This window comes from Pelodiscus sinensis, chromosome 12 (assembly GCF_049634645.1).
Source record: "Pelodiscus sinensis isolate JC-2024 chromosome 12, ASM4963464v1, whole genome shotgun sequence".
Lineage (NCBI taxonomy): Eukaryota > Metazoa > Chordata > Testudines > Trionychidae > Pelodiscus > Pelodiscus sinensis.
The window spans coordinates 47323523-47349010 of NC_134722.1; the positions used below are offsets into that span (position 1 = coordinate 47323523).

General features: G+C 58.2%; 1 protein-coding gene across 1 annotated transcript in view; it reads right to left on the bottom strand.

Moving 5' to 3' along the window:
* Positions 1–13029, bottom strand: part of HSD11B2 (hydroxysteroid 11-beta dehydrogenase 2) — a 36231-nt gene extending 23202 nt beyond the window's left edge. Inside the window, exon 1 of the mRNA XM_075940564.1 lies at positions 12720–13029. Within this exon, the coding sequence (XP_075796679.1) occupies positions 12720–12981 (262 nt within the window). The 5' untranslated portion in view covers positions 12982–13029. The remainder of the gene's footprint in view (positions 1–12719) is intronic.
* Positions 13030–25488: the final 12459 nt, after the last annotated feature.

Below are 25488 nucleotides of genomic sequence, written 5' to 3' on the forward strand. Positions count from 1 at the left end.
GCCCTCAGCTTAGTCTCCTCTCCATGTTTTTCCAGCAAAGATTGCCCTTCTCCAAGCCACACCCTTGTTCAGACCCCTTTTCTCACCAGGTGAGAACTGGCTGGGCCATGGACCCGTGACATGGAGCCCTCAGGGCGACCCCCCCGCTGGGCAGCGCTTACAGACGCAGGCCAGTAGGGGTCACCCACAGCCCACACAGCAACCAGCCCCCCAGCTATGTCGCACCCCGCTCCTACGGCCGTTGTTCCTGCGGCAGGTGAATGCCCGGAGGCGTCGCACAGCCCTGCCCGGAGCGGATTGGGCCGTGCCACGAGGCAGGTCGTCACCGCCCCAGCCTACGAGCCTAGGCCCCAATCCGCCTGAGGGAGGCGCCCTCGTCCCCGCTCCGTGTGCTGTCACCGCCCCCAGCATCACAGCTGGGCCCAAAAGCCGCTGCAGGCGGTTTCCTTCCCAGCAACGCCACGGCTGCCGGCCTCAATTTCAGCCCTTTCCAAACCGCTCTGGGAGCTGCTCCCCAGCATGCCTGCTCCCAGCCCCTCCTCTTCCCTCCGCTGTGACCTCCTAGCCGGTCTGGGCTGAGCGCGCCCAGCGGAGAGGGACCCCTGCAGACGCCCGGCTCGCCCGTCCTGAGCCCGAGGACCTGCAGGCGACATCCAAGAGGCCGAAGATTTCTCAGATAGCCAGCCGTAGGCCCCCCACCAGCGACAGGCAGGGCAGGAATCAGCCAGGAGGGCCCCCGGCCCAGCACGGAGCACAGGAGCTGGGCAGCCGTGTCCCCCAGAGGAAAGCAGCAGGCTGGAGAAGCCCGTGCCCAGAGGAGGAGCGACTTGCTCGTAGGCGCTGCCGGCTTCCATCTCACCCCGAGACTACAGCGGTCCTGCAAGCGGAGCGGCCTCTCCCAGGAGCAGGGTCACCCTTCGGCAGACGCTCTGCACAAGCGCTCGGCGGGAGTGCAGGACGTGCCCGTGAGCTGAAACCATCACCTCTGCCCGCTGGCCAAGGAGCAGTGGGGACTGAAGAGAACTGGGAAGTGCCCCAGGGGGAAGGGAATTAGCAGGAGACACCCCCGGAGACAGGCAGCCAGCCCCAAGGGGGGGAGAACTGGAGAGAAGGGACAATCACCCTCTGAGGGGGACAGTGGGAAACCCGGAGATTAGCACCTTCCAAGGCTGGGGGACTGCAGCAGGACCCTGCACACCCCACGGACTCCCATGGGAGCCCACGTGGATAAAGTGGGGGGCTTTTGCCATCAGACTCTGGGTTGGGTCCTGCAAGCCAGGCCTCGGAGGAGCCTCGCACTGCAATCGGTGAACCCCGACCCCTCCCTCAGGGTCAGTCTTACCTAGCCAAGGAGACGGACTGGAGCCCCGCCAGGCTGGTACGCACACGTGCACACCCCCTCCCCAATGGTTTCAATGCCTATGCTGCTTTTCATACTGCAGTTAACAGACACGGCCAGAGCGTGATACTCCACGTTGGGTCACTACCGGACAGGATGACCCCGTCCCGGTACTCCAGAGGGTGTGGCACACAGCAGTTTGACGGGACACATTCTTAAGTTGGCAGGACCAGAACACTCGCAGGAGGCCTTTGCTTAAAAACTAGGGAGGGGCTGCTGGGTCTGTTATTTTTAATCAGTGCAGGGAAACTGGGGACGTGCCTGTGACGTAGTGGGGGGAACCTGCTAACTCTCTGGCTGCTGTCTGTAGCACCACCGAGCAGACAAGCGATGAGTCACTATGAAAAGAGGGTATCCCAACTGGTTTGGCCAGCTGACCCCCATGGAGAGGAACAAAGGAAGGTGGAATGCTGCCCTGGCTGGGGGGCAGGGCTGGGGGAGAGGGAGTTGGCTTCTAAACCCCCCAGCCTTTCCTCCATGCTCCCAGACAGAAACTGAGACCCCTGCCCCCTATCAAAGGGGGCTGAGGCATCCTAGGCCTGCCCTGTAACCTGATGACATCTGTGCTGTATAGTGGGGAAGCAATAAACCACCTCTATTCTACTGGCTGGTGGAGGCTGTTCGTGCCATTTTGGGGGTGCAGGAGACGGGGGACCCCAACGCACCATCACAGTGCCTGAGAACTAGCCCCCCATCTTTAAAAAGGGGTTACAATATGGTAGACCAGATAGATGTTCGAATCTTGTGTCCTGGGACAATGGTCAGGGACGATCACAAAAGAGAGCTAGAGCCCCAAATAGAATTAAATCCCCGTCAACATTGTGTCCTGGAAGACAGGTCTTGTCAAGTGACCTTTATGTCTGTTTGGGGGAGATCTGCGTCCTAGAAGAGCCTGCATTTACACGACCCTGGGAAGCATTTGATTTTGCACCATGCAACATGTTTGATTCAAGAATTAGCCAGTTCCTAGGCCAGATAAGAAGTAATTTACAAAATACTAAATGCTATCAGGCAGATCTACAGCTATACCGGCAAGAACCTGTTCCTAGACCACAGATACCTCTTCCTGATCACTGATAAAGGAATGAAGAGATGAAATCTCTTCTGATTAACTTTACAGCTGACACAAAGGTAAGTGACAGTGAGAATAGGTCCAGGACACAAAACCAGCTGGACTGTTTGCTAAATAGAGCACATTCCAACATGCAAACCCCATATCAAAATGCAAGGTCACAGCCCCAGGAACAAAGAATGCAGGTCAGAGTCAGAGACCCTTAGAACTGGCAGGGCCCTCGAGAGGTCATCGGGTCCAGTCCCCTGCCCTCACGGCAGGACCAAGCACCATCTCAGGGGTCTCCAACCTTTTTACACCCAAGATCACTTTTTAAGTCTCAGAACAGGTGAAGATCTACTGCCCCGCCCCTTCCTTGAAGCCCCGCCTACATTACATGAGGCAATCTAATGTAAATGCACTGTGCAGGTGTGCAGTTCAGAGAGGGCTCAAGAGCTACTCTTAGAGCCCCTGAGATCTACTGGTAGATCGCGATCTACTGGTTGGTGACCACGGATCTAGACCATCCCTGGCAGGCGTCTGTCCAACTCGCTCTTCAATATCTCCAGTGATGGAGATTCCACAACCTCCCCAGGCAATTTCTTCCAGTGTTTAGCCACCTGACAGGCAGGACGGTTTTCCTAATGTCCAACCTAAACCTCCCTCGCTGCAGTTTCAGCCCGTTGCTCCTTGTCCTGTCCTCAGAGGCCAAGGAGAACAGTTTTCCTCCCTCTTCCTTCTAATACCCTTTAGATACTTGGAAACTGCTGTCATGTCCGTAAGAACGGCCGTACTGGATCAGACCAAAGTCCCATCCAGCCCAGTAGCCTGTCTGCCCAGAGTGGCCAATGCCAGGTGTCCCAGAGGGTATGTCTACACTAGCCCCTACTTCGAACTAGGGAGGCTAATGTAGGCATTCAAAGTTGCAAATGAAGCCCGGGATTTAAATATCCCAGGCTTTATTTGCATCTTCCCGTCCGGGCGCCATTTTTAAATCCCCTTAGTCCGAACTAACTGCCCGCGGCTACACGTGGTAGTCAAACGTTAACTCGAACTAAGTCCTTAACTCGAACTAAAGGGATTTAAAAATGGCACCCGGACGGGAAGATGCAAATAAAGCCCAGGATATTTAAATCCCAGGCTTCATTTGCAACTTCGAATGCCTACATTAGCCTCCCTAGTTCGAACTAGGGGGCTAGTGTAGACATACTCCGAGGGAGTAAACTGAACAGGTAACGATCAAGCGATCTGTCTCCTGCCATCCATCTCCACCCTCTAAGAAAGAGGGTAGGGCCACCATTCCTTACCCAGACTGGCTAATAGCCATTAATGGACTTCACCTCCATGAATTTATCTAGTTCTCTTTTAAACCCTGGTATAGTCCTAGCCTTCACAGCCTCCTCTGGCAAGGAGTTCCACAGGTTGACTATGCGCTCTGTGAAGAAGACCATCCTTTTATTTGTTTTAAACCTGCTGCCCATTAGTTTCATTTAGAAGCCCATAGTTCCTATATTATAGGAACAAGTAAATAACTTTTCCTTATTCACTTTCTCCACACCGCTCATGATTTTATAGACCTCTATCATATCCCCCCTTAGTCTCCTCTTTTCCAAGCTGAAAAGTCCCCGTCTCTTTAATCTCTCCTCATATGGACCCGTTCCAAACCCTGAATCATTTGAGTTGCCCTTTTCTGAACCTTTTCTAATGCCAGTCTATCTTTTTGGAGATGAGGAGACCACATCTGTACACAGCATTCAAGATTTAGGCGTTCCATGGATTTATATAAGGGCAATAAAATATTCTCCATCTTATTCTCTATCACTTTTTTAATAATTCCTAACATCCTGTTTGCTTTTTTGACCACCGCTGCACACTGCGTGGACGTCTTCAGAGAACTATCCACGATGACTCCAAGATCCCTTTCCTGATTAGTTATAGCTAAATTTACCCCCCCTCCCCATTATATTATATGTCTAGTTGGGGTTATTTTTTCCAACGTGCATTACTTTACAGTTATCCACATTAAATTGAATTTGCCATTTGCCTCTCTGGCTGCTCTTTTCCAGACTAAGCAAGCCCAGTTCTTTCATTCTTCCCTGCTGGGCCATGTTTTTCCAGACCTTGAATTGTTCTTGTTGCTCTTCTCTGGACCCTCTCCAATGTCTCCACATCTTTCTCGAAAGGTGGTGCCCAGAACTGGACAAGACTCCCACTGAGGCCTAATCAGCAGAGCAGAGCGGGAGAACGACTTCTCGTGTCTTGCTCGCCGCACTCTTGCTATTGCAGCCCAGAATGAGGTTGTTTTGTTTTGTTTTTTTTAAAAAAAAGCAAAACAGCGTCACGCTATATCCTGGAACATAGGGAAAAGTGACCCGAGAAGGTCATGGCAGATCATCAGCTCAATGCTGGCTGGAGGGCTAATTAACTCCTCGCTGTGAGCGCTGTTTCAGCGGAGCACTGGAACACATGACTTCAGGAACCCAATCTCGGCAGTTTATCAGAGGTAAAGCGGCAATTTGATCACAATCTCTCGTTATCTGCAGAGGGAGACTGATCTGACGCTGGAGGGCTGGAAGCCAGGAGACCAAGTGCCGGTGCGTGGAAGTTGAAGTCAGCAGAGTTCAGACTGGTGGGAAGAAGTCATTTTTAGATTGGCGTGTGTCGGGGGGGAGTCATTCCCCATTGGAACAGCCGGGCAGGGCAGGTCTTGGCAGGATCGGATGCCGGTCCAACAGATGGGCTCATAGACTTTAAGGTCAGAAGGGACCATTATGATCATCTAGTCTGACCCCCTGCACAGTGCAGGCCACAGAATCTCACCCACCCCTCCTAGAATAATCCTCTCACCTATATCTCACCTATACTTTGAAGGCCCCAAGATGCAGAGAATCCTCCAGCTGTGATCTGTGCCCCATGCTACAGAGGAAGGCAAAAAACCTCCAGGGCCTCTGCCAATCTACCCTGGAGGAAAATTCCTTCTCGACCCCAAATATGGCGATCAGCTAAACTTGACCACCAGCAAGACTCACCAGCCAGAAAGTTCTCTATAGTAACTCCTATCATCCCTCCATTGACCTATTTCCCACTGATAATGAATGGTCAATTAGTTACCAAGATCATGTTATCTCAAACCATCCCCTTCATAAACCCATCTAGTTTAATCTTGAAGCCAGATAGGTCTTTTGCCCCCACTACTTCCCTTGGAAGGCCGTTCCAGAACCTCACTCCTCTAATGGTTAGAAACCTTCGTCTAATCTCAAGTCTAAACTTCCTACTAGCCAGCGTATATCCATTTGTTCTTGTGTCCACATTGGTATTAATCTTAAATAATTCCTCTCCCTCCCTGGTATTTATCCCTCTAATATATTTAAAGAGAGCAATCATGTCTCCCCCCCCCCAGCCTTCTTTTGGTTAAGGTAAACGAGCCAAGCTCCTTGAGTCTCCTTTCATAAGACAGGTTTTCCATTCCTTGGATCATCCTAGTGGCCCTTCTTTGTACCTGTTCCAGTTTGAATTCATCCTTCTTAAACATGGGAGACCAGAACTGCACACAGTATTCCAAATGGGGTCTCACCAATGCCTTGTATAACGGCACTAACACCTCCTTATCCCTACTGGAAATACCTCGCCTAATGCATCCCAAGCTCTAGCTTGGTCCCCCCAGATGTCGGGACGGAGGCGAGAGTCAGTGTGTGACGTCCGATGGCCAGGTCCGGCTAAATGAGCCCATTCAAAAAGGAGACTTGAGGCCACAGGGACAGGACGCTGGCTGCCTGGGACTTTTCTAACAGGGCGGATTTGATGGCCAATGTAGTTTGTACGATGTTGACATTCTGCAGGAAAGTTGAGGCTGACCCAGATGTTTTTCTAATGTCTCTCCTCTTCCCGGTGGCTTCCTAAGCCTTACACTTGCTCTCGGGCTCGGGAAAAGACCCGAGTCATTGGCCCAAGGGAGAGGGAGGAGGACTCTCTAGCTTGGTGGGTAGGACCAAGTCCAGTGCCAGTGAAACAACTTCCACAAGGGAAACTGAGGCAGCCCCACGGCAGACTGTGCCCGAGCTGTTTCTCAAACTTGCCCACACACCTTACATTTCCAAGGCTTAAGTGGATTTCCTTCTTTTCGGGATCTTAAACTAGCTGATTGACCCGGTGCTGCTTGGGTCCGTAATTCGGGAATTCCAACAGGTCCGTAATGCAGGAATTCCATCACGTGTATTCTGTTTCTTCAGCCCTGTACACTCTTCTCATTCATAGAATCCCAGGGCTGGCAGAGACCTCAGGAGATCAAGTCCAGCCCCCTGCCCAAAGCACTTTATTTTAACTAAAAAAGGGCTAGTTGGCCTCCAACATCATCTTCTCGTAAGCATTGATTTAGCAGTGCCAAAACAGAGCCCTGCGCCAAACGTCTCCCTTTTCCGCAAGCTTTGAGACGCCAGCCGCTCCCAGACTGATCCTCGTTTTCCGGCTCCCCTGGGTTCAGCCTCCTTCACCGTGCGCTCAGCAATGTTGATTTGGAGGGTTGTACTGGCTTTGGTGACTCGGTCTCTTTTCTGGTTGGTTTCAGGAGTAGCAGTCCCATTCCAGGCACAGCCAGTTAGGAGAAGAGGAAACTGCCTGTTGAATTTGGTGATCCTTGCTCTTCGGAGAAGTTCTTGAACAAACATCTATTATATAGTTGAGAGTGTCTGAAAGGGTCAGTGGTGTTGAATGCAGCGTTGGCCATGGGATTAAGCAGGCCGTACCAATCCTCCAGCCTTGTTTAACACTAATGTCGGACAGAGTCTTGCTAACACCATCCAAAACACAACAGATCATTAGATCCTCTGTCCGGGCTACCAGAGGCCACTACATTTCACCCAGGTATCCCCGAGCTGAAGCGGCGTTTGGCTAAGGCAGACGCAAGAGGCATCCGGTCCCCATGGCTCCAAGGGATGGAAGATCTACCATTGCCCTTGGAACGGCTATGCTCACCCCTTGGGGAAGGCGGTGAGGTCAATTAAAGTTAACCCGATGAAGCTGCTCCTAGATCCGCCGGTTTTCAGTACATCTTGGGACACCAGGGAAGTGTGGGAAGACGGGGAAAGCCAATATTTCAAGCCGGGACAGCTGGGTGCCCTGGGTCGAGATAGGCTGTGACAAAAGGAAGGGGACAGTCTTCCCGTTTATTGTCCCAACTGCGATCAATCTTGAGCAAGGTACACCATGTATGGGCCCATTGGCAAAGCTGCAATCCACAGAGCAGGCCTATCGCTGTGTAACATGCGTGCCACCACCCGGTATGAAGTCATAACATTTTATTGCTGGCAAACACGCTTGTTACTAAAGACAACACGTTTGTTCCAGGGTCACGCCCACAAGACCGATTTACAGCAAGGCTAGCCAGCCATGTGTTGACAGGGCATGAAGGAGAATCCACTCTGCCAGTGGGCCCGGGGGGGGGTACCCGGAACTGAAAGTCTGGCTGCTTATGGGGGGCACTTTGTCCCCCCTGTGATCAGAGGCGGCGGCTTCCCTCAGCCCACCTGGTTCTCCTCACCAGAGCCCCAGGGCCAGTGGGGCTGGCTTCTTCTGGAGGAGTCTGTGCCCCCATGGATTGGCGCCCCCCCCCCCCCCACTTCCCCCCTGAATGGACCCCTCCCAAAGATCCCTCGGAGAGACAATAGATATCAGGGACTGGCAGGGACCTCGAGAGTCATTGAGTCCAGTCCCCAGCCCTCTCGGCAGGAGCCAGCACCATCCAGACCATCCCCGACAGGCGTCTGTCCAACCTGCTCTTCAATATCTCAGCGATGGAGACTCCACAACCTCCCTGGGCAACTTATCCCCGTGTTTAGCCACCAGGACTGTTTGGACGTTTTTCCTAATGTCCAACCTCAACCTCCCTCGCTGCAGTTTAGCCCGTTGCTTCTTGTCCGGTCAGACGCCGAGGGGAACAATTTTTCTCCCTCCTCCTCGGGACGCCCTTTTAGAGACTTGAAAACTGCTCTCATGTGCCCTCTCCGTCTTCTCCTTTCCAAACGAAACACGCCCAATTCCTTCAGCCTCCCCTCCTGTGCATGTTCTCTAGACCCTTCATCATTCTTGTTGCTCTTCTCTGGACTCTCTCCGACTCCTCCCCATCTTTCTTGGAACGTGGTGCCCAGCACGGGACACAAGACTCCCGCGGAGGCCTGACCAGCGCAGAGCAGAAGAGTAACCTCTCGTGTCTCGCTCACCGCTCTCTCGTTAATGCAGCCCAGACGTTTGCAACAGTCTCACGTGAGTGCCCTGTGACCTCGGCAAGGCACACAAAGTCCTTGGTGCGCTGCTCCCTGTTCCTGCCAGCGCTCCGGCCGCCCCGTGTTTCTGGGCTGCATTCCTCCGACAGGAGAGCTTGGAACAACGGGCGGAGGACCCCAGAAAGACTCCTGGCAAGCGAGCGAATTTGACATCACAGTCGGTACCCGGCTCTGCAGACCGTGTCATCAACAGCCACGGAGAGGAGACACTGGAAGCTCTTCCTAGCTCTGCCCTCAGCCCCGCCCCTTCCACTCTAGGCCCCGCCCCTCCCTTGCATCCTAGGCCCCACCCCTCCCGGGAACACGGGACACGGCCCCCTCCCTCAACTTGCCTGGGGAGGCTGCTGGCTCTGCTGCCCACCATCCGGCCACGGACGGCAGCAGCTCACCCGGCCGTGCTAGGGGTGCTGCTGCAGTTTCCTGTGCCGGCCGGAAGCCAGGCTGTGCCGTCTCATGCCCTGCCTTTGGCCAGAGCCCGAAGGTGGCCGCTGACCCACACCTCTGAGCTGCCAGGTATCTGGACAGGCCCCGGGTGCCCTCCCATGGGCACTGCTGTGCCTCCATCAACAGCCATTTCCACCTGGGAGGTGGCTGAGGCCGCCTGCTGGGTCATCCAGCAGCGTCTCCAGCCCCCGAGTGCCCGGGGCAGAGCTCAGCGATGGCTGCGCTGCTGTTTCTGGGGGGCTCGCACGTGTTCTCCGGGCCCTGCTGGGGCTCCAGGCATCCGCCGGCTCTCTCCGGAGCTGAAGCCACTTGGGCTCTTGTCCCCACCCACTGGCTTTGTTCCCTGCCCTGAGGCAAGGGGGGGGGGTCTGTGCACCCTGTAACACCCCACGAATGTAGGGAACAGTCTCTTTGCTCACCTCCCAGGAGCCTGTCTACAGCCAGGAGCAGCTCCCAGTCTGCAGCACACCTGCTTGCTGGGCAGGACTCCTGCCTCTCTGCCCTGGACCCGCCGACCCCCGTCCCGAACACACACGCAAGAGGCTCCGCGGCAGGACATCCTGCAATCGGTCGCCTCCCACAACAGCCCAAACGTTCAGGGGCAAGAACAAACTCTGGGAAAGATCTCGCTGGAGGACTGACAGCCCCTTCCTCCCCCACAGATCCGCAGCTCCCTGCCCCCCTTCCTTCTGGGCGACACGGCTCCGGTGCTTGAGAAACGCCCCGTGACCGAGCAGCCCCTCTGCCTCGCCACGACGTCTGAAACACTGGCCCGGCGCAGCCACACCGTGCAGCCGCACGCAAGTTCCCGAAACTTTCCGCACCGTTTGCGTCAGGAGCGCCGGACATCCGCTCCTCCCGGACACCAACACCGAACGGGCAGGGAGCTCTGGGCCAGCGCCCCTTGGGGAGAACACCCGGTGGCACTCGTCTGAACCCGGCAGCACGTACCCGGAGCGACCAGCCGTGGCAAGGCGCGTGGCAGGATGGAAGCGCCATTTTGACTGCGGGCTGGACGCGCATCAGTGGATAACGTGGCAAGAGCTGTTGTCCCCCTGCACCCCCGAGGCTCCGTGCGCAGCCCTGCGCCCCACTGCTTCAGAGCCCCCCATTCCGGGTGTGGATGCTCCCGCAGTGGTGAGCCACGGAGGGCGGAAGGGACGAGCGGGCAGCGCACACCCGCCACTCCTGCAGCTGGCCGCCTTGCTCTGCCACAGGCCACCCCACCCCGAGGCCCAGAGTGGGGGGAGGGGGAGAGGAAGGGACCCAGTTCTCCAAAGCTTTCACCCTGGAGTCAGGCCGCCTCTTCCTGGGGACGAGGAGTGACGTGCACCAGCCCAAACCTGGGTGCCGGGAGCAGGCCTGGCATCAACTCCCCGTGGAAGTGGGGGGGGGTGTCACTTCGTGTGCAAATGCTCAGCCGACTTCATGCTCGTCCTGTCTGAATGAAGCACTCTGCATCGGCCCTTGCAAAGGGCAGGATCGGACCCTCGTCCGCAGGGAGCCACCACGGTGACAAATCACCGGGTGACAGGGTCCCTTCCAGGCTCCGGGGCAAGAACACCACCTGCCGCTCACTGACTCACCACTTGCACAAGCAGCGCCGTGCACAGGCCTCGTGCGACACGCTCCGAGGCCAGCCCAGCTGCCACAGAAGTGGAGTGGCTGGTACGTGGGGCGTGCCAAGGCTCAAGTGAGAGAGGGACGTGGTCGGAGGCCAGGGAGGGGGCATGGGCTCTGGAGCACGCACGTGTGCACACAGCAAGCACACAGGCGGGTGTTCGGCGAAGATCGCACTGCCCGCATCGGCTGCTGCCTTGCCCTCCGGCCTGCTCTCCCTGGGAACAGGTGAGAGCCAGCTGCCGCCCTGCGCTGCTGACTCTGGAGGAGAGTCTGCAGCAAGGGAGTGGCTGCTGGTTCGCCGGGAGCTCACTGGCTGCCGGCCCTGCTCCCAGGGAGCCAGCGGGTAACTGTCACCGCTGACGTGTTGAGCGGCTTTTTTGTTTTTTTTTTTAATCCCAACTTTGCAGCCACTCTCCAGGTGGTTTGTGTGTGGAACCACCGCCCTGTTCCCCCACCTGCCAGCAGCGTGCTCCCATCCGCCAAGCCCCCCCCCCCGCCTCACTTCCCCCCCACGGGCCCTCGTCTGTCCGCCAATCCCACCTTCCTTTCTTGGCGAGAAATCCTTTCCTGCTGTCGTACCAGTCCTCCTCCCTAGCCTGCGGCCCCGGCCTCCCCATCAGACTGCAGCTCCCGGAAACAGCCGAAGCGCAAAGCCTCGCCCCGCAAGTGGCCTGGACCTTACGTCATCGAGGGAGAGGGAGCCGTGGCCAGCGCAAGGGACGGCGAGGCAGTCTAACGGGTCTGTGCGCATGAATGACCCCATTTGACAGAAGGGAAAACAGAGGCTCTGGGCGATTCACTAACAGTGCTAGTTAAGGGCAGAGCTGGCACCAGGACCCATGTATCCAGGCTCCCAGGACCTCGCCACCCCCGCTCCCAACTAGCATGTGGTCTCCCACAAAGGGGTGTCTCTGGGTGGTCACTGGTCCCGTCTCAGCCTCCCCCTCAGGCAGGTAAGCGCAGCCGTGCACCGCCAGCAGCTCACCAGGCTCCAGAGGACAGTGCCCGGGAGCCGCACGACGCCACGGGTAGGATGCTAGCGCCACGCCATCACCAAGGACCAATTCTCCGCCTGGTGGGGCTAGGGCTGTGTCACTGCGGCATAGACTTCCCGGGGGGCCCAGGCTCTAGGACCCTGCAGGGCGGGAGGGTCTCCTACCCGAGTCCCTGGGGCTGCACCACAAAGAAACAGCCCCGTGAGCCCACGACGGCCGGCGTGGGCCAGCTGGGCGGGTTTCCTTGCTGCGTGGCTAGTCCTTCAGCCAGGGAAGTGCAAGTCCTGCCAGCGCCAGTCAGAGCAGGCGCCCGGGCCAAGGGGGGACCCTGTGTGCTCTGCTTGGCAGATGGAGGTCGCCGGCACAGGAAGAGGTGGAGGAATGGGTTACTGTGGGGCAGCCAGTTACGGTCCCACCCTCCCGCTGCCCGTGCCAGTCGGGGGCCACGTGGGACCCAAAGTTCCTCCCCAAGGAGCAGAACTCTGGTGCCGAGACGAACGCCAGCTGCAGGGAGCCCTCGGACGACCTCCAGTGTACCAGCACATCCTGCTCTAAGGGGCTTCCTTGCTCCCTCGGAACCAGCCGCTCGCACCGGGACGCCACGGCCATCTCCAGCCTGGAGCCCTCCAGACAGTCCGGGCCTCCAGGTCAAGGCCCGTGCGGCTCCGGGAATGCCTAGGGCAGGACCAGGCTGGGTGGCCTCTTTTTAAGAGGGCCCTGTAAGAGTCCTCGTGCACGCGCCAGGTGTGAACGTGCCCCATGGCCGTGAGAGCCCAACGTGCACACTCACGGGGGCACGGCAGCCACGGGCATGCACCGGGCTCCATGTGCCACCAGGCTGGCGAGGACTGCAGGGCATCCCAGCCAGAGCAGGGGATTAAACATTAACCACCCGGGACAGGCAGGCGCAGGATGCCCGGCTCACTCACCTGTGATGAAGACGGCTTTCCCGGCCACCGGGAGCCTTCTCGGCTGGGTCTGGCAGCCCAGGGCCAGGCAGGCGGCCGTGGCAAGAGGGGCACCAAGCGGCCAGGGCAGGCACGCCTGGCACAGGCACAGCAGCAGCCCCAGCAGCCCCAGGCGCAGGAGCAGGAGCAGGGCCCGGGTCGGCCGCAGCCCGGAGCGGGCGAGCTGCAGGAGGAAACTGCCTGCGAAGAGGAGCCAGAGGGCGCCGTAAACCCAGCGCTCCATGGCTGCGCGCCAGCGGTGCCCAAGCGTGCGGCACGGGCAGCCGCCCGCCCGGCCCCTACTTATAGCGGAGCCGGCCAGGACGGGGCGGAGCCGGCCCTGCCCTGCCAATGGGAGCCGGCGGCGCCCCGGGGTCAACGCTGGAGCCTGGCCCGGCCGCGGCTTTCGAAGAAGAGAAAAGCGACGCGGCGCCGGGCGGCCCCTGCGTGCGCCCGGGTCCCCCGCTGCTCCCCGAGCCGGCCCCGCTCGCCGCGTGTGGCTGGGCTGCGGGGCAGGTGCGCGCAGCGGGGCCAGGTATGGGCCGGGGGGGGGGGCGCGCAGCGGGGACAGGTATGGGCCGGGGGGGCGCGCAGCGGGGACAGGTATGGGCCGGGGAGGCGCGCAGCGGGGACAGGTATGGGCCGGGGGGGGGGGCGCGCAGTGGGGCCAGGCGTGTTCCGGGAGGAGGGGGCGCGCAGCGGGGCCAGGCGTGTTCCGGGGAGGCGCGCAGCGGGGACAGGTATGGGCAGGGGGGAGGGGGCGCGCAGCGGGGACAGGTGTGTGCGGGAGGGAGGCAGCGGGGCTAGGCGTGTTCCGGGGAGGCGCGCAGCGGGGCCAGGTCTGCTCGGGGTGGGCGCGCAGCGGGGACAGGTATGGGCCGGGGGGAGCGCGCAGCGGGGACAGGTATGGGCCGGGGGAGGGGGTGCGCAGTGGGGCCAGGCGTTTTCCGGGGAGGCGCGCAGCGGGGACAGGTATGGGCCGGGGGAGGGGGTGCGCAGTGGGGCCAGGCGTGTTCCGGGGAGGCGCGCAGCGGGGACAGGTATGGGCCGGGGGAGGGGGTGCGCAGTGGGGCCAGGCGTTTTCCGGGGAGGCGCGCAGCGGGGACAGGTGTGTGCGGGGGGGGGGGGGGGCAGCGAGGCTAGGTGTGTTCCGGGGAGGCGCGCAGCGGTACCAGGTATGCTGGGGGGGGCACAGCAGGGATAGGCGTGTGTGGGGGAGAGGCGCACCGCAGAGCCGGGTGCGCAGTGGGGGTAGGCGTGTGCGGGGGAGAGGGGCGCAGCGGGCCACGTGTGCGGGGGGGGGGGGGCAAACGGGGCCAGGCGTGGTCCGGGGAGGTGCACAGTAGGGCCAGGCGTGCGCGAGGGGGGGGGGGGGCGCAGCGGGGCCAGGCATGCGGGGGGGGGGGGATCAGCAGGGACGGGTGTGGGGGTCAGCTGGGACAGGTGCCTGCTTTGTCCTATTTATTTCCATTTGGGTGGGGGGGACTGAGTGAAAAGTGCCCTATGGCCAGCTCTGAAGAAGCCCCCACTCCGGCCAGGGCAAGCCCCCCCCCATCCTGCCCATCTCTGCCCCCCCCACCTAACACTGTGTCGTGGCTGTGGCCAAGGGGCGGGGCCGCTCTCCAGAGGGTATTGAGTCTCTTGGGTGTGGGTAAAGCTCCCGCTCCTGGAGTCAGGTGACCGCCCAGGGACTCCCCCTTCCCTTGACTGCCCAGGGAGGTTTCTAGCTGGCCTGGCTGCAGCTGACCTCTCTGGAATCGGGCCCGAACGCAACTGGACCTTGGCCCAGCTCCTGGGCAGCTGTTCCCTGCCCACCCGGTTTGGATTCAGAGCAGACCCCCTCTGCCCCGGCCCCATGAGCAGGTACCAGGTGTGATCCCCGGTGGTTGCCACGCACAGCTGGGGCATTGGCAGACGAGGCTTCTGTGCGGTTGGAAGGGTTGCTGTTGATTGTACCTGTGGAACAGCTTCCTTGTTGGAAATAACACCCACAGCCGGGTGCAACTGCGGCCAGGCAGAGAACTCCAGCCCTGAGAATCGCTCTGGCGTTCACAAGAGCGAGAGGCGGCCTTGTCTTTCTCCGCGCACTTTGCCTTGGTGCCCCCGCGTCACCTGTGCACCTGCCCAGGTGTTCCGCACAGGGCTTGCCCTCCTGTCCCGGTGTGCTGCAGCAAGGAAAGGGTTAACCGCAGGCCCGCCTCCTGCCCCCTCCACCTGGGCACCTGCCTCCTGCCCGGGGAGCCTGCCCAGATTTCTGGTTCTAGGGGAGGCTGAGTCTTGCGGCACGAAGCTGAAGCGTGGGACGACGGACCCGTTTTAGGGAGCTGCGCCCCGATGGCTAATCCAAGGGCCCCGCTTCTCCTCAGCCTTTCCTGCGAGATGCCCTGGCCCCATGCCAGTGGGACCCAGCCGTGGCCTGGCGGCGGGGCGCGGGGAAGGGCCCGAGTCCGTGGGACGAACAGCCCCACCTATGCCCTGCGAGACAGTGGGTCAAAGTCCTTTTGCGTCTCTGCATTTATTGCTCGTGGTAATTGCTTCTGCCGCGTTCACTTCACTTTTTTCATGTTTCCCTCAGCCGGGATTGAGTGACCCTCCGGGCGGCTCAAGCCAGCCATCTCCGTCAGCAACCTTGGCCCTTTTGGCGTGTGCGTCTGTGGGCCAGGGAGACGCTGGTGTGCTAGGACCAGTGCCAACCCCTGAATCACACAGGGGCCCAGGAACTCTGCCAGTGGACACTATCAATTCACTTAGATCCTTATCTGCCTCGTTTTAACCACCCAATCTACAGATACTCACTGATTCCCTCTAGTTCCCAGTCTCCCTCCCCCGGCCCTTCTCTCCTATTTATTTTGGGTCTGCACACCCTAAACTCAAAACTCCAGTCGTCTGAAGAAGGGGGCTGTGCCCACCAAAGCTCATGATCCCATCGACATGTTTTGTTAGTCTAGAAAGTGCTACCAGCCCATTGGTTGTTTTTTTTCCTGTACAAACTAACTCAGCTACCCTCTGCAGCTAATGGCTTCTCTGTCCGTGCCAGGGGACAACGAGGGGAGACACACTTCATCGCAACAGCAGAGAGGCCAGGCCGGGCCAGACCAAAGGTCCATCCAGCTCAGTGTCCTATCGGCCAAAAGCGGCCAAGACCAGGGGCCCCAGAGGGAGGGAACAGAGTATCATCAAGGGTTCCCACCCCTGTCACCCATTCCCAGCTTCTGACAGAGGCTAAGGTCACCATCCCTGCCCATCCTGGCTAACAGCCATTGATGGAGCTAACCTCCATGAATTTATCTACTTCTTTTAACAACCGTGTTAGAGTCCTCGCCTTCACCACATCCTCCAGCAAGGAGTTCCACAGGTTGACTTTGTGCTGCGTGAAGAAAAACGTCCTTTGGTTTGTTTGAAACCTGCTGCCTGTGCATTTCATTGGGTGACCCCCTCATTCGTGTGCCGTGGGAACAAGTAAAGAACTTTTCCGTCTTCACTTTCTCCGCACCTGTCATGATTTTACAGACCTCGTTCCACTCCTCCCTTGGTCTCCTCTTTGCCAAGCTGAGAAGTCCCCGTCTTTTCACCGCCAGCAGCGGATTGGGACTTACCATCAAAGGGAGCAGGGAAGGTTTTCCTGGGCACGGTACCTGAAGCTGCTGTTCACACTGCTCCTTTTCTCCCAAGACAGTTCAGGACAGGGCCGGGAGGAGGGGAAGTGGGCACGCTCTCCAAGCGCACGTCACTGATGTTCCCCTCAGAGGAATTCAGGCACTTGCCTCAGGGAGCAGCCTGCTTCGCCCCTCTCTCCTTCTGAGTCCTGGCGGCTGTTTGTTGCGGAGTCTCCGCAAAAAGCTACGTCACAAGCTTCCCCCAAGAGCAGGCACGTCCTTGCCTGAGCTCGCCGCGTGTCTGCGGAGAAACGCGGCACCAGGACAGTGCAGAGCGAAGCAGGGGTGTGAACTGTCGGTTAATCGAACAGCCGAGTAACCTCAATCGGCCGACTAGTCCATAATCCCCGGGGGCGGGGCTGGCCACCAGTGTGCTTCCAAAGAGCCCCTGCCACTCCACGCTGCTGCCTCTCCATCAGAGGCAGCAGGGCAGGGTACCAGGGGGCGTAAATCCCCCTCAGAAGCAGCTTCTGAGTAAGGGAGGCAACGTCCCCGCACCTCTTGGAATCCAGCCGTGCTCAGGAGAAGCCGAAACTTGCTGCCAGCTGGTGGGTATTTTAACACCACCTGAAGGGCCTCCTGGTAAAGGCCTCTCAAATAGCAAGAGGAGCCAGTGAAACTCCATCTGCCCCATGGGAAAGTCCAAACCGCCCGTCTGCCTGTGGGAGAAGCCAGGCTGCCCAGTGAATGACAGCCCAGTGTTCCCCCCGCAGCCATTAAAATGACAGGGGGGGCATTTTCTGGCATTTCCTCTCTGCCACAGCCCGCCGGTGAAACCTGCCACCTGGAGATGCTCACAACAAAGGGGCTTAGACAGCTGCTGTAGGCGCCAAAGCATTTGGATCTTTCAAGCCCAGCTCAGCTGCCACCGAACCCCGTTGGTTGGTACGTTGCTGGGAAGCTGCTTTTCCGCCAGTTCCCCTTTTCCAAGCTGCCTAAATCCGGGCACAGCTCAGAACCTTGGCTCTCACCTGAGCCCTGGCAAGATTCTCAGAGTGGGTATTTCTCTGCATACCTGGCCTTGGGGCCTAAGGCAGCAGATAGGTGCTCGGAGGACACCTAGCCTCCTCTGAGCCAGATCCTCTCCCTCCATTTATATCCAGGAGGTAGGGTACTCCCTCAGGAAACCCAGGTTCCAATCCCCGCTCTGCTTGCTGGGCAGCAGGGGCATGAACCTAGGGGCTTTGTCCACACTGGCACGTTTTGTCGCCAAACATTGCCTTTCGGTGACAAAACAGCGAGAGCGCTTACACCGTGAGGTGACTTCTGTCGGGAAAACACTCCGTTTTGGTGACCAAAAAACCTTCCAGCTGTGCCAGAGACTTTTGTCTGTTCCCCTCCCTTTGTTGTCAACAAAGAGCCAGGGTGGACTCCGCTGTTTGTTTTGTTGAGAACTGGCTTCTGCCAGCTTCCCACCATCTCTGCTTGGCTGGTGGTTCTCAGTGTTCTGTGATCTCTGCTGCCCTGCAGGCAGGCGCCCCTCCCCTTTCAAAGCTCCGCAAAGTGTCTGGCCGCTGAGTGAGCTGCTCCCTTTGGGGAACAAGGAGCAAATAACTGGGATGCTTCTGTTCTGCCCAGCTACGAGTCCAGCGGCAGGCAGGCTGCTGCTGCCAGGGGAGGACTGGAGAGATGGCTGTGCTGCTTGGACATTCCTCAGCATGGTGAGCCCCCAGAGCCTCGGGGGAATCCCAAGCAGCGCAGGGATCAGCTCTGCCTTCCCACCGCACTGTGGGATGCTTCCCCACAAGGTTTTGCTCTAGCTGCCGCCAGGGGAGCTAGCAAGGTGGCCAGGAAATGTCAACAACAGGAGGCAGAAAAGCCAGTTTGACCGGTTTTCACTTTTGGCAACTTTTGTGTGCCAGCAGGTTGCACAGAGTGTCAGCTCGGGGGAGGGGGCAGACGCGGTTTCCTGCTGCGTGTTTGCACAATGCCTCGCACAAGAGGGCTTTTGGGCAAGGGGCTCCAGACCTGACCATAACACAGATGAATAATAATCTGGCTCCCACACAGCACAGGGCTGGGGGATTTCGTACACCGCCCTGTGTCAATGCCTGTTGTGGCGCTCGCCCATCACCTTCCGTGACAGGCGCTCCTGCGTGAGCGGAACATTAACGGTGTTTTCTCTGTGCGTTTTCATTCCCTTGGGTGCGAACGGTCCCTCCGCACACAACAGTTGAGTTGCCCATCAAATCTGTAGCGTCTATTCGTGCGAAAGGAGGAGGCAAATCGAACCGGCCCTTTTCTAAGCAACATGGTTTGACGGATCTCATGCTGGCCTAACGCAAACACTCACCCAGGGCTGGCTCGAGCCATTCCTGCACCCCGGGCAGCGGGTACGCGATGCATGCTCTGGGCACACGGCGCATGTGCGGCCCCACCCCCTGGCACGCTGCGCACCTTACAGACATAGGTTGACGCCCAGGGCAGCTCCCCAGCTAGCCTCCCACTTAATCCGGCCCTGCACCTGCCTCCCCCTGGCCGTTTTCCATGAGGGCTGAGCACGTGTCCCCCCCCACAGCTGACAGCCCCAGCTCCTCAAGGCCTAGAGGGGCGTCATGCTGACCTCCAAGTGCAGAGATTGCTGGAGAATTGTCCCGTCAACATCTTATCCATGGTCTTCCTCGGACAAAGGGACATTCCAATCTGAAACACAGTGTCAGCTAGATAAAGCCTGAGGATCAGAGAAACCGTTCTCTGGACAAGGCCTAACAATTGTTTCTGTAAAAGAAGTGGGCCCTATGCTCCCTCTCTCAGCCAAGGGCCGGCAGCCCCCCTCCAGGACTGGCCCCGGCACATCCCAGCTCCGGGAATGGGGCTATCCTTCATGGCTAGGTCTCTGTATCTCAGCCCGCCCCCAGCCCTCTGATCCCATACGCCGGATCAGCCCAGGTCTGAGCCGTCAGCAAAGCAAAGCACTTTGAAAATGTCCGAGTGCCAGGCAGGCAGGAGTCTGGCAGCAGGAGCAAACTCCCCAGATCCCCGGATCGCTAGCCAATCTGAGGGGCTGCCGGGTGAGTCTGTAGAGGCAAAATCAACAAGCAGTCTGGGGGCATCTTAGAGATGAAGGGTACGCCTGAAATGCAAGGCTATTTTGGGGTACCTCCAGTATCCCAAAATAGCTATCCCGCGCCCATGGAACGCTTCCACTACTTCGAAATAATTTTTGGAATAATGGACGTGCTATTTCAGCATCCCTGTAAACCTCTCTCCACGAGAAATAAGGGATGTCTAGAAGCAGTACTTTATTTTGAAATGTGGGGCTGTATAGACGCGCCAAATTTCGAAACAGCCTATTTCGAAATAAAATCAAACTAAAATATGCAATTTGCGTAGCACAAATGGCCTATCATATTTTGATTTTAGAGCGCAGTCTAGACAGACCCTAACCGATTTATTTGGGCGAAAGCTTTCACGGGTAACGACCACTTTGTCAGATGTACTGCGGCAAAGCAGGTTTTACCCACACATCCTGATGCCCAAACGAATCTGTTCATATATACGGAGCTCCTTGTTCATTTGGTTGAGCCCAATTCGGTCAGGGAGGATGTGGCAGCTGATGGGGAGGCATGAATGCCAAGAAAGGGGGAATTGCCTTTGTAATGAGAGAGCCATTCTAAATCTTTCTTCAGTCCTAATTTGATTGTGTGAAATCCGCGAGTGACGTGCAGCGCTGCTGTTGCTCTTGGCAGTCGGGGTTGGAAGTTTTTTTGTGGCAGGCCGGCTACGTTGTAATCTGTTACAGAGTGCCCAGGGAGGTTCAAGTGTTCTCCTTCTGCTTTTTGTAGGTTACCATCTTTGAGATTTGATTTGTGCTCACTTAGCCTTTGGCGCAGAGATGGTCGGGTGTGGCCAATCGCCATGGCCAACTGTACATTTGTGACGTAGTGGGGGTACCTTGCTGGCTGCTATGCTGGGCAGTGGGCTGTGGGTGACCCCCACTGGCTGCTGGCTGTAGCACGGCCCAGCAGGGCCAGGGGTGAGTCATTATGCAAAAAGGGTCTCTCAACGTGTCCAACCAGCTACCCCCCAGGGAGAGAAACAAAGGAAGGGGGAGTGCCGCCCCTGGCTGGGGGCAGGGCTGGAAGTGAGTTAGTTCGTTTCTGGCTGGTATCATGGAGGAAACAGTCTAGGCAACAGGCTGGGATTTAGGAGCCCAGACTCCCCCATCTCAAGGGGGCTGAGGCATCCTAGGCCTGCCCAGTAACCTGATGACATCGGTGCTGTATCCTGGAGAAGCAATAAACTCCCTCTGTTCTACTGGCTGGTGGAGTCTGTCCATGTCATTACGGGGGGTGCAGGAGACGGGAAAACCCCAACGCGCCGTCACATACATAACTGCCTCTGAGAGATCAGCTGACTGGGGCTTAGCAGCTGTTTCTACGGCGGCAAAGAAATTAGCGCAGCTAAGTCGATACCAAGGGAGGGTTTGTAAGGCTGAAGAGATCCACAAAACTGAACACAAAAGACTATTTCAACCATTGTTCCAAATTAGTCTCTTCCAGGCCCCATAGCTCCGCCCGTGTGTGAAATGGAGACACTTTCACTTTTCACAGTATGGGTGTCCGTTAGCATTTGGGACCGTGTCCTCAGTGAGCCCAGAACCAAATGTCGGTTTTGCTCCCTTCTGGTTTATTAGCCAACGTTACCTGGGAATATCCATCTTCCTCTCCTCCTCACCAGTGCTCTGTGTTCCCTGTAAGCTGGGTGCTTGAGTGGCCACCCAGGAGAGATTCAGATGCCAACCAGCTGAGGAGCCGCACGCCCACAGCCGGCAGCGTGTGTTTCTCCTGGTGGTGCACATCCACACATGCCTTGGTGCGCAGAACAAAAATTATTCTGTGCATGGGCGGAAAAAAATGAGGGAACGCCGCCAGAGCTCCATGCTAGCACTTCCAAGTTATTAGTGGTTCTTTTTTCAGAGCTAATGAGTCCGATTCGGAAGCAGCCCTAGTTAGGTGGCCTTGGCATGCAGCCCTGTGCACGGGTAGTGTCGGCAAATGGCTCTCGTGCATCGCTATCTAGCAATGGCCTGGCTGCATCCCACAGGGGACCGGCTCTCGGATGAGACACGCTCACACCGCAGCCAGGTGCGTTGGTGTCTCCATCCGGGGGCTGGCAATTCAGGCACTGCCCAGGCCCTCGGCAAACAAAGACCCACCTGGGCTAGCTGGCATGGTGCAGATAGATCCTGGAGCAGATGCCCAGCCAGGGAAATGGATACGTTCCTTATTCATTCACCTTCCGTAATGGGAGATGGGCAGCACATCGGTATCTCACCATAACTCGTCCCGCCAGTCCCCGACCTCACCCGTGGGCAGGTCTCACACCCGGTTCCACCCTGTTATACAACTTCCCCGAAACCGCGCCACTGTCTGTGCCTCCTACATCCTGCCACTGGGGCGGAGGCTGGCACGGCCTTAGCCGGCTCCAAGTGATACCTCTCTTGGTGCTCTGCTGCCCAGGGAAAGCGGGCGTGGCTTTGCAGCCACCTCCCTGGCGCTGCGGTACTCGAACCTCAGTGGTCCAGGAGCCAAATCAGCGATCGAAGTTATCCAGACGAGCCAGAGCCGTGTGGCGGCCGGGTTTCATTTGCTACAGATTCGTTTGTAAAGTGTCTGTGCGAGTGTGTCTGTGTGTGTGCGGGTGTCTCTGTGTGGGTGTATATGTCTGTGTGTGCATGAGTGTCTGTGCACGCGTGTCCATGTGTGAGTGTGTCTGTGCGCGCGTGTCTGCGCGCGTGTGAGTGTGTCTGTGTGCACGTGAGTATGTCTGTGTCCGTGTGTGTGTCTGTGTCTGTGTCTGTGTGTGAGTGTGTCTGTGTGTGTGCATGTCTGTGTGGGTGCGTGTGTCTCTGTGTGGGTGTATATGTCTGTGTGTGCATGAGGGTCTGTGCACGCGTGTCCATGTGTGAGTATGTCTGTGTGCATGCGAGTATGTCTGTGTGCATGCGAGTATGTCTGTGTCTGTGTGTGCGAGTGTGTCTGTGTGTGCATGAGTGTCTGTGCACGCGTGTCCATGTGTGAGTGTGTCTGTGTGCATGCGAGTATGTCTGTGTGCATGCGAGTATGTCTGTGTCTGTGTGTGCGAGTGTGTCTGTGTGCGCAAGTGTGTCCGTGTGTGTCTGTGTGCACACGAGTGTGTCTGTGTGTGTGTGTCTGTGTGTGTGTGTGTGTGCGCCTGTCTCACAGCAAAATGACTGACCAGGCATTATTTTATCAACTGCAATAGGTTAATAACACAGGAAAAGCATCCTGATTGGTGAGTCACTCGGATGGATTAACAGCTACACTGCAGGGTGGTTTAATATCAGGAAATGCATGTGGCTGGCAAACCTTGGAGCTAGTTGGAGCCTGTAAGCACCTGTCTGTTCTTCGGTTCCTGGGCCGAAGGTGGCGGCTGCAGCGTGTTCTGAACCTCGTTCGTAATGAGGTGTGACTGCACTGGAGGAGAGGGTCACAATTCAAAATGATCCGCACAGACTGGAGAAAAGGGCTGAGGTCAACAGGGTGAAGTTGAATAAGGACAACTGCAAAGTGCACCACTTAGGAAGGAACAATCCGCATCTCGCACACAGAGTGGGAAGCGACTGTCTAAGGAGTCCTGCAGAAAGGGATCTAGGGGTCAGAGTGGACCCCAAGCTAAATATGAGTCAGCAGTGTGATGCTGTTGCCAAAAACATGATTCCGGGCTGCATGGACAGGCGTGTTGTGAGCCAGACACGAGAAGTCGTTCTTCCGCTCTACTCTGCACTAATTAGGCCTCAGTTGGAGGATTGTGTCCAGTGCTGGGCACCGCATTTCAAGAAAGATGTGGAGAAATTGGAGAGGGTCCAGAGAAGAGCAACAAGAATGAAGAAAAGCCTAGAAAACATGAGCGATGAGGGAACACTGAAAGAATTGGGCTTGTGTAGTTTGGAAAGGAGAAGACTGAGGGGGACATGAGAGCAGTTTTCAAGTATCTAAAAGGGGACCACAAGGAGAAAGGAGAAAAATTGTTCCCCGTGGCCTCTGAGGACAGGACACGAAGCCAGGGGCTTAAACTGCAGCAAGGGAGGTTCAGGTTGGACATTAGGAAAAACTTCCTGCCTGGCAGGGGGGTCAAACGCTGGAATAAGTTGCCTGGGGAGGTTGTGGAGTCTCCATCCCTGGAGATATTGAAGAGCAGGTTGGGCAGACACTGCCAGGGATGGTCAGACGGTGCTGGGTCCTGTCGTGGGGGCAGGGGACTGGACTCAACAACCTCACGAGGTCCCTTCCAGTTCTAGGATTCTCCCCCTGGGCATGAGCCCCCCGCCCCATCCCTGGCGCTGGAATTCTCTGCATTGCGCCAGAGCAGGGCTCCGGCTGCCCCCCGCCCCCGGGGGATCCCAGCTGGCTTGGCGAGAGGCCGGATACAACCCCCAGCATCCTTTGCGCCTGCTCCACATTCCTGCTCTTGGCACACATGCCCCGAGCGCGGTGCGGGCTGGCACGTTCCACTCGGTGGCTATTCCTCGAATTAGGGTTCGGCCGCACCAGCCAGTTCCTCTGCGAATTGCATCAGCCTGCCTGGCCCCTCCCGAGCAAGGTGGAATCTGTTACAACACGCTGGGCCTTGCTGCCGTGGCCCGCCCGGTACATCCTGACCCCAGCCTCTGCGCTTCCCCGCCTTGCTGCCCGGCCTCGGCGTGTGGCTCTCCCAAGCCCGTGGCTCGTTTCCAGAGGCCCTGGCCTGCGGGGGAGAGGCTTGGTCTCCCCACCCGGCCCCCACGGGCGCTAACCTCCTCTGAGGTGAAACTCCCTTCCTGCACTTGCAGACGCTCCCCAGGCCGGCTGGCCAGCTCCAGAGCCCGGGCCCAGCTGTCCTTTTGACAGAACGGCCGTTAACCTGGGCTCAGGGCCCAGCCCACGGCATCGACCCTTCCCTGAGTGCCCCGCTGCTCGGGAGGGTCCCTGCAGCTGAGACAGGGGGGCCTGAGGCCTGGCCTCTCACCCCAGGCGTCTTCCCTTTCCCTCGAAGAATCCCGTACACAGCAGGGCTCGGCCAGCTTGGGAAACTTGTTCTCCGTCTGACTGGAGTGGAGCCAGCTGCCTCGTGCGTCCCGGCTGCCTTCCTCCAGCCTGGCCCCTCTCCTTGGTCTGTGGCCCGGGTGCCCCATGTCACCCCGGCCCGGGGTCAGGCAGTCATCTTGGAGGGAGAGGCCACTCCAAGGTTTTGGGAAGCATTCAAGGGCTGCACTTTTCTGGGGGGGTGTCTGGGATGGAGGTTGGGTGCAGAACAAGGGAGCTGGGGGGCAGGAGAGGGGGTGGAGTCTGGGAGGGAGTTTGGGTGAGGAGGGGGTTGTGACTCGGGGCAGGGGTTTGGGGTGCAGAAGAGGATTCTGGCCTGGAGAAGGGGCACAGGAGGGGGTGCAGGGTCTAAGAGGGAGTTGTGACCTGGGACGGGGATAGGGGGGTGCAGATCTGGGTGGTGGACTCAGGCTGGCAGTTGGGGTACGGGAGGGGCTGGGGCGCCAGGTGGGAGGCGCTTAACTAGGCGGCTCCCGGCCAGCGGCCCAGCAGGCCCCGCAGGCTGGCGCCCTGCCTGCCACAGCCCCAGGCAACCCAAAGCAGCCAGCCAGGTTCTGCAGGCCGCATCCAAAGGCTTGGCAGGCCGGATCCAGCTCCCGGGCCGTATTTTGCCCGCCCCAGGTTAATTTCTCTCACGGTTTCAAGTTTACACCCTCTTGCCAGCCTGGGGATGTCGCCCTTCGGCTTCCAGCCACTGCCGTGGTCGGGCTGTCCGACCGGAGAGCCCGCTAACAACGCTGGGGCCCCCACGTGGCTACATACAGACCGTGGCCCGCTCAGCCTGTCACCCCCTCGGCGGTTAGCTGCACAGATCGGCCTGTGCGACGGACCCCACGTCCCCCAGTTCCTGCTGCCTGCATTCAGACCCCCTCCCGTTCACCGACACGCTGGGCGTGTGGCCTTCAGCCCCGCACACGGGATCGCAGCCGGGCCAAGGACAGACAGTGACCCGCTGCTGCTTCTGCGCACGCTTCCCTGGCTCTGACATTAGCTCTTCGATTACCCGTACGGTCCCCGGACAGGCTCCCGCATGGTCACCGGGCTGGC